The sequence below is a fragment of the Tauraco erythrolophus genome, chromosome 2 (assembly GCF_009769465.1).
Source record: "Tauraco erythrolophus isolate bTauEry1 chromosome 2, bTauEry1.pri, whole genome shotgun sequence".
NCBI classification, from domain to species: Eukaryota; Metazoa; Chordata; class Aves; order Musophagiformes; family Musophagidae; genus Tauraco; species Tauraco erythrolophus.
Genome location: NC_141466.1, coordinates 6,856,187 through 6,865,148, shown reverse-complemented (window position 1 = coordinate 6,865,148; position 8,962 = coordinate 6,856,187). Strand labels below are relative to the sequence as shown.

General features: G+C 37.8%; 1 protein-coding gene across 1 annotated transcript in view; it reads right to left on the bottom strand.

Moving 5' to 3' along the window:
• Positions 1–3,840: 3,840 nt before the first annotated feature.
• AHI1 (Abelson helper integration site 1) overlaps positions 3,841–8,962 on the bottom strand; it is a 103,505-nt gene continuing 98,383 nt past the window's right edge. The window contains exon 24 of the mRNA XM_086631959.1: positions 3,841–4,985. Within this exon, the coding sequence (XP_086488085.1) occupies positions 4,751–4,985 (235 nt within the window). The 3' untranslated portion in view covers positions 3,841–4,750. The remainder of the gene's footprint in view (positions 4,986–8,962) is intronic.

Below are 8,962 nucleotides of genomic sequence, written 5' to 3'. Positions count from 1 at the left end.
GATTTTACTGATACTGCTTTACCGGTGTGGAAACATTTTTCCGCTAAAAGTGGCATCTGCAGTTTCTTCTGAGCATTTGCATTCGAACATTAGAGAGGACTTGTAAACTTGCCTGCCACAGCCAAACATAGTGCAAATTCATTTGGCCTGACACAGTCCTCCAAAAAAACCAGGAGGGCTAGAGTTTTAGAACACAGAGCTGTCATTTTCATTTACAAATGCAAGCTAGAAAGTATCTCTCCAGTCTTTAAAGTCAGTGGACATTAACGTATAAGCTACAGGCATGATGTTGGTGCTGAAAGTCTAATCCTTGCTGACTTTGCTGGAGCTTTGAGTACAGGGGCACGTTTACTCTGAGCAGCTTGCAGGAGCAGGACTCTGTATACATGTCACTGCTGGAAAATAGACCCTTCTGAAGAGGAAGGCAGGAAGCCACTGGCCTACAACAGCTTGAACAAAGGACAAAACTGTCCGAAACTGCTGTGAGTAGGGCACACCTACATGTAAGAAGAGAATGATACAATATTTAATGTTCAAAACAGCAGCTAGATGCTTGGTGTGAAATTCTCTGCTCTGCTCTAGCTGCTTTGCACTGGATAAAGAGGCTGGAGCAGATTCAATCAAGCAGAGGTGCGTGTTGCAACAGCCAACTATAAAAGTGCCTTCTGAAGACCTGTGCCAGCAACCAGGGAATCAAAGCTTCATGTATCCCAACAGCATTGCAAACCATTGATGATAAGGACCTTTCTGGGCTGTAGCTCTGAGTTAGGGCACTACCGAGTTACGAGTTGCTGGAAAGACACAGGAGAATATTCCTCATGGGTTCTAAGAGTTCATCCAAAAAGTTTCTGTAAATGGCACAAAACTTAAATGTATTAAAAAGTGAAGTGGTTAAATATCTTGATTTCTAAAGTCTAAAAAACATGACCGAAGCCACCAAAGGTCTGCTATAACACGCCTTCTCACTGTCTTCTGTTCCTTCTTCTTAAGTTCCAATTTCTAATTGCCACATTCTTGCAAGTCTCTCCCAAACAGCAGTTTTCTTCTCGAGCGGCTTATTTCCCTCTCTCAGACCTCCTCTCGTTTCTATTCCTTACGTGCAGCAGTTTTGTTCCTAATGCACATAGTTTACACTCCAAGCAATAAAACTCCTTGAGCTAACGCAGTATGTTTTTACAAGTGCAGGTGTACATCCATAAATTGATTTGTCCAAAACATTCTGGATATTCATTGGACAGAACGCTAAGGTAAAAACCCCACAGTACAATCTCATACACGAATCTTTGCAGCCTCCCTCCACTCTTCAGAAAACACTTCTATCCCCTCCCAATTTCCACATCCATAAAATAGGTTGCACTGCACACATACTAATTTCATACGTGCTAGAAAAGGATCATTAAAACCCCCCACCACTCTTTGTGTTTACCAAACAAGTGTTTTTGCTGTAGTCTGTTCCCGCCTTAAATGAAGTTTTTCCTATTCACCTCAGTAATTAGAGCAGAAGGATGCAGTGAATGAAGTGCCTCATTATCAAGTTTGTATCTACGGTCCCTGCAGAATGGCTACCATGCCGGCTATTTTTCATAGCTGTCTGCTTTTGCTTGTAACGGGCCATTGTTAACCCTAAATGATCCTGACATTCAATTCTCCATCAGACAATCGGGTCCAGCCGGCAGATTTAGTTCACTAGTCAACAGAGACTTTCGGTTGTCATGTTCCTCTGTGTTCTCATTAGCCCTTGTTCGACTGTGATCCATCCCCTACCGCCTTCGGAATTAAGTGATGCTACAAATACACTCACTGTTTTTTATGATGTCTGTTCCTCAAATTATTTTAAGGAAAGAACTAAATGAAATCTGATGGCTATTGGGAAACACAGGAAAAACGTGCCATCCCTGCTCTTCTATTCTGTTAATTTATGCATTGTTCTCGACGTCTCTGCTGCATCATAAAAATGTAATAGGAACTGTATGTTGTAACCACACACAAACTACACCTAAAAACACCAGAACAATGAAAGACCTACTATGCTGTTATCACCAGGCAGTTATAAATATCTGTATTTACCCTTTTTTAAACAGGGTTTTATCTGCTTTGTTCCAGCAATGAACTTGTATCACCCCCTAGAAACACTTCAAATAGACTTTTATAACTCTTGTATTTTAATTCATGGCCCAGAAAGCAATTTTGCAGGGCACTCATGTTTTAGGATATTTAATGTGGTCTTTCAACTGAAAAAAAGAAAGAAAATTTTCAGTAGGCAATCTGAATCCTTCTGGAATTCTTTTCTTCCACTGAAACTTAAGTTCTTTAAATACTTGGACAATTTTCAGCAAATATACACAATGTTCATTTTAAAGTGATTTAAAAAAAATACGTAGGTTGCATTAACACAGAAATAAGAGGCATTATATAAAGTTTAATTTAAAAACTTATTTTTTTAAACCATTACTCTAATCCAAACTGTTTAAAAGTCTTTATCCTTTCTTGTAAGTTTAAAATCTCAACAGCAATGTCTGAAGAGTAAAGAATCTACTGACACTGAAAAGGGTTTTTCTTAAAATGCGTGTATCAGCCGTATTTCTGAACAAAAGATAGAAACTCTCTTTGCTGTTATGCCATGGTAATAACTTGTCAAGAGATTTTAGTTGTAAGGTTGTAATTTTAACACTGAAGGAGCACTTACAGTTTTTTTAAAATTTCAGATCTTTATATTCATTTTCTGTTAAATGAATGCAAAAGCTAGTTCCACAGTGACATGGTATAAAGCAAAAGAAGACCAACCATGTGGTAAGGAGGAAAAAAAATTACAAAAACAAACCAAAAGCTATTGCAATTACAAGAAAACATTACGGAAAGTTTATTTTCAACTCCCTGCATTTTCATGTTTGGCTTTTATCTGATTCCTTCTGCTTAATTGTTATTTGGAACTGTGCCTTGGAAGACACTACTGCTGCCTCTCCTCTCAATTTGGAAAGTGTGGCAAAGCGGCTCTATTCAGCTTCAGAGCAGTGAACATAATTGGAGCCCTAGTTCGCAGGCATGAAAGGAGGTGCTGTGCCTTTGATTAGAACTACCATCTCTCTGTGGTGTTTATCTGAAGTGTTATTTCTGTCTTCCGTGTCCACAATGCCAAATTAACATTTTACAATGCTTTCCAATGAGCTCCCAGATCTTGGCTACTGCTCAGCTCTCCCTGACGTGGAGCCTGATGTCACGCTCTGCCCTTATTTTAAATGTGATCCAGGATATTTTAAGAATAAGACATTGAGATTTTTCTCTTTTATAAAATCTTTGAATTCCACATGTCGCACAGAACGATGAGCTGGAACATGTTGCAAAAGCAGAGAGGCAAAATGCTAGGAATCTCGCTAGAATCAGGCAGTTCCAGGACTCAAAAGATTTTACACCACCTCTAACTGGGGAAAGAGACATTAGTAAGTTTCCAGTACTCCCATTTAGGGGAGAACTCCACATACGCACTCTAGGCAAAGCACAGCTAGGACTATTAGCAAAGAATAATTACCAGTAAGGCCAAAAAAGAGTATTTCCTGCCATGCAAAAGAAACAAGTTTACAGATTTTTCTGGCTTTAAAACATGTGCGGGGAAGATATTACAATATATAGCAACCAGTCCTCTGCATCTGGGTGCATTTCACACATCAGTGCCCAACATTGTTATTCTCACTTCTTTTTTTAATGGAATCAAGTGCCCTGTCTACTAAATAAGGGCTTTCTAATTTTATGTTATTTATTGCTTCAGAGGGGGAGGAGGAAGAATTTCCTAGCAGAGTAAAAATAAACTGGACATTATCAGCCAGAAAAAATACCAGCACTAACTGATAGAAAGTGTTTCCTTTAATATAAAACATAAATTATTTAACACTGTAGACAATTAGTAAAAGTCACAATATAATAAGTAAAAAAATAGATTAATGATACTTACAAGTGAATAGGGACTACAAGTAAAACAAACAGCACAGTCGGATATGAAATATTTCGTTCACACAAAAGAAAGTGTATTTGGCAAGACTGCTGCCAAAGCAGCCAGGAACTCTTGACAAAACTGCAACGTACCTTTATTATGTGCAGAAAGCCTCATTTGAAAAATATAACAGCCTGGAATTTGCAACATTTATTTACATTGCTAAGCACGAGTAGTCCCAGTGCAGACAGTGTAGTTGCATAGATAGTTAACAATTCGCTTCAGAGCTGCAGAATGTGGTCCAAGCAAATAGGTGGTGGCAGGAAAATATTTTTTAAAAGCTTTTGTTTTCAGGTACATTGTAATGTCAGCATTCTTCTGAAATTTTACCTGAACACTCGTCTATTTTACTTACAACATATTTTAAAATGCTAATTTAATAAATTACGTAGCGGTTGGGATTGTTTTGCGCTAGATCGCACTTTTTCACATGATTCTCTGCTCCCAATGGATTGATCTGCAGTCTACAGAAATGTGTAGTTAAGGTGTAATCAGATATTAAATTGATTAACATGGGGTTCTCATGAAATATGAAAGTCTTTTTCAGATTTTTCCAGCCCAGTGAGGAGCTAAACATTCAAGTTCTGTTGATTTCAAGAAACCCAGGGCGAACGTCTTCCAACCACTGGTAAGTTAGAACTGGTGCCATTTTGCATGTTTGAGTATTTTAATTAAATCTTTGTTTCCTGTTAATCCTAGAAATGAGATCATAGTTGCCAGCCTTCAACATGTATACTGAGTATCACACCAATATTTGGAAATAAATTATGGCTGTACGTCATAGCATTCGGGCTCAAAGGCAGTATTTGTCTTTCCACTTGTGCTTACTTTTGAGCTTCTCACTGTCTTTTTCTTCTTCTTCAGTTCCACCCCATGGGCTGTAGGTTCATTTTCAACACCATTAGCTGTAACTGATGATACAGGAGTATCGAGACCCATTAAGTTGTGCTGATTTTCTCTCTCATTCCTCTGTACCCTTTTTTTCTTTTTCTTTGCACCTCTAGAGGAAGGTGGATATAAAAAGAGTAAAAGAAACACAAAGTTAGCTCAAATTTAGAGCTTTTTCCACCCACAGCTGATGTGTTAGAGCAATTGTCTGCCTGTTCCCCTTGAGTACAATGCATAACAGCTACAAAAACTACTGTTCCGTAGCAGAACAAAGACAGAACAACCATGAAGACAAAATATGAGACCACTCCACTAGTCTACTTTCTGACATACCATAGCATGACTTTGAAAAGAACTGCTTGTGATCTTAAAAATGAGCTAGTCTTGATCAATAGTCAACAGATGTAATTAAAAAATATAAATTACCTGTCTCCTCCTCTCATAAATGTCATTGCACTTTTTTTTTCTTTCCTAAGCTCAAACCCCAAAATATTTGCCATTAAAGAGAGATTTCTGGTTTATTTATTCAAGAAGAATAAAACAGGCAGGTAAAGTTCATAAGATTAGTTTTTCCATTTTAATTTACCTGAACTATGACAGAATTATGGAATCAGAAATCACTTTAATGTCTATTTATGCTCACCAGATGTCATACAAGGCCAAAAGCATCAGTCAAGCTCCTGCATCTTTCCTAGTCAGTGCCTTTAACAAGGGAATTAGACTGGTCTTGCAGATGATGCCAGCGATTATGCAGATATTACACCACTTCTACCACGAATGTCCACTCTTAGCAGAAGCTGTAACTTTTTTTAACTATAAATATGTAATAAGACTTCAACTGTAACCTTTCAAGGGCAGGTACTGTCTTTGTTCAAAATTCATATTGTGCCTACCACGAAGAGGGTTGTGACCAGAACTGTTACGCTGAATGCTGCTGAAACACATAAGTGAGCAGATGAGTCAAGACTTAAGAATGCAATAAGATGTGTGCAATTTCCCCAAAAATGGTGCTGCATGAGCATTACTGCTGGTGATACTGTCCTAACGTGATTATATTTTATAGATGAAAATGTTATGTTAACACGTCAGCCTTGCTAATAGACTGATGAGTATCTGCCTATAGTTTGATTTTTTAAGCTAAATTGTGTATTCATGAATCCATGAATTGTTGCAGTTCTAATACTGGAACATCCTAAGGAAAAGATTCTGGAATATAAGACACTCTGTGTTAGGATTCCTGGAACAATTTCAGAAGTACTGCTGCATGAGGAAACTGGGGTATAAAATCACAATTAATCATTAATATAAGTACTCATCTACCAAACTGAGTGTTGAGCTGGGTCTCGTGTAATCACCTGTAAATTTATGTAGAGAGCACTACCTAGTGTAGCTCAACAAAACTGTACAACGACAATATATCTAAGGAGATAATGTCTGTACTGACAAATAGTATCCAATCATTAATATTCAAAAGGTGAGACTACTGTGCAGATTTTCAGTATAAACCTACTCAAATTTTGAGAAGTAGTTTTCATCTTTTTATTATTTGAACATCAGATGTGATGATGGATCTTTGAGATACTTAGACAAAAACCTTAGTTCACTTAGCACCTGTTATGTGGACAATTCTCTGTTTCTTCTAGAGTCTGCAGAAGATAACTGCTTGGCTAAGATAAAAACCTACTACCATCTTGGATAAAATTTGTTTTACTATTGCAAAACCTGTATTTTCCACCCATAAATTCTGACAGACAGACATGTTATAAGGACTGGCCATTCACTTTCCTTTAGAGTAAGTACCATGGCCACAATGAATACGGTTCTAACAGGCAAAACAGCAATCATTCATTTGGAGGCTCACCAAAAGGTGCAGTAAGTCATGCAGGTGCCCATAGTTTCACTTCTCCATAGTGAAAATGCATACTTGGCAATCACATCTCACTCGATTCTTACGAAGCTTATTTACTGCATAATTCCTATCAATATACTAGCGTGTGGCATGGATATTAAGTGTATTTTCACAGAAAACAGGAAGATAATAGAATGTTTCAGGTGGAGCAATTATTTAAGTACAGATTGGACTGGAACTCAAGTCATGTTAATACTGCTTTTAGATGCTAAAATAGAAAACTTTTCCAGTTAAGATCGCAACACTTGCATGTGTGTCATTTTTTAAGGATATTTCAAGACACATCTACTGCAGCTAACAAGGAACCTACAGCTCCTTGTCACAGCCCCTGCATGTCGCAGTTTCAGGTCCAAAGAAGTGAGAATTTTCACGAAAAATATGCAGCCATGTTTCTGAGATGTTTTATTACCTAATCTACACTATACAGACAGCATATGCACAGAAACATGGAACAATCTTTCAAACTAGTAGCATCGGAAATGCCAGAAGATCCTTCTCTCTTGTAGCTCTCAAAATAAGGTAAAACCTTGCAGTCTTTTCCAAAAAAAGCTTTGTATGTGCAGTCACTGCTACAATTACAAAGACAAGTGAATCACATTTCACTATGCTCTAGCTCATGGAAGAGCTTGGAAAGTACATACTTTCAGCTTCAAGCTTTAGATGAGGAATAGACATTACTCAGATTTGCATTCTGATCTGAAAACATGCAGTGAAAAAGACAAAACACAAGCACCAGGGAAAAACGCAGCAAAAACATAATAAAGTCTTAGAATACTCTGTACATAGAAGGAAAATACAGCAGTGTGTAGGACTGACATGTCTATCTTAGAATCATAGAATCATAGAATGGTTAGGGTTGGAAGGGACCTTAAAGATCATCTTCCTTCCTTTCAGATTAGCTCTCTCCGACAAGGTATAGCATCGAACGCTGCCTCATGGCATCTTTCCCTCTCCCTCACTAATGATCAGGTGTAAGTGGCTCAGTACCCTGAAAGCTTGTGAATGAGGCTCTGCAACACTGCTCAGGTGGGACAGCAATGACATGGAGCATGACTTCAGACCCGCATGTCCATGGTGCTTCTGCTCCCTATAGTTCAGGAGAAGGGAGCACATTCCATTGACTCAGGCATGCAGGTGTCTTCTCTTGCCTTTTTGAAATGTAACTGAAGTGATTTTGGGGCTGTTTCTTCAGCGTGACACTTCAGTGTGACCTCTTCTCAGGACAGCCTTAGTTTCCATTAAAATGAATATTTTACATTTGATATGACTCAAAATTCTTGAGTTTGATTAAATTATTTGTGATTCTAGATTTTAAATCTGTAGTCCCACATTCTTCAGTGGATGCTCTGGAAAGGTCAACTCAATTGTTTTCTGAAGTTCTACTAATGGAGCTGAGCCACACCAAATTTTTGATACTGGCTTCTAACAGAGTGTATCGACCATCACAGTAACTGTGCAAAAGCATTTCTTCCTTAAGGTACATCCTATCAGAATAGTTATGCCCAAGATTCGATGCTGAATTCTGTTAATATGTAGTTATACAGCCCATTCCTCATCATACACAGGGGTTAAACTTTCCACTCACAATTTATTTTCAAATCTAGATATGGCTAGAGACAGAAAATTAAGATTTAAAGATAAGCTAAGATTAGGTATGTATCTGCATCTACACTGCATATGCACAGATTATCTATATGGAGAAGGGACCAGTCTGGAAAACAATTAGCAAAATAATTTTGTTTAGATGACAGATACCTGTAATGGCAAACAGAGGAAGTATTCTCAGATGTCATTTTTGAAGCATAAATGGTTGCAATAGCTAAAGATATTGTGGAAGTTCTTGTTCAAAATATTGAGATCTTAACTGGTTACAGCTTTCACACAACGAATACATACAATTTTAAAAAATGTGTCAAAGTCAAAGATGCTAGCTTGTATCCTCTCAGTATGTGACAACCTTTTGCAATTTACATTAATTAATTTTTAGAAGGTGCAAAAATAGCTTGCAGTTTGTAGCAATAAAGCCTAATACACAGCTAAGAGATGCCACAGGGCAATCTCGTATTCTTGAGTTTTGATTCTCATATACATCATAGCCCTTGCTCTCCCGGGGGAGAGCGGGTGTGTATGCATGTGTGTGTGCGTGTGTACATATATACAAACTGTTATTTCCTTCATAT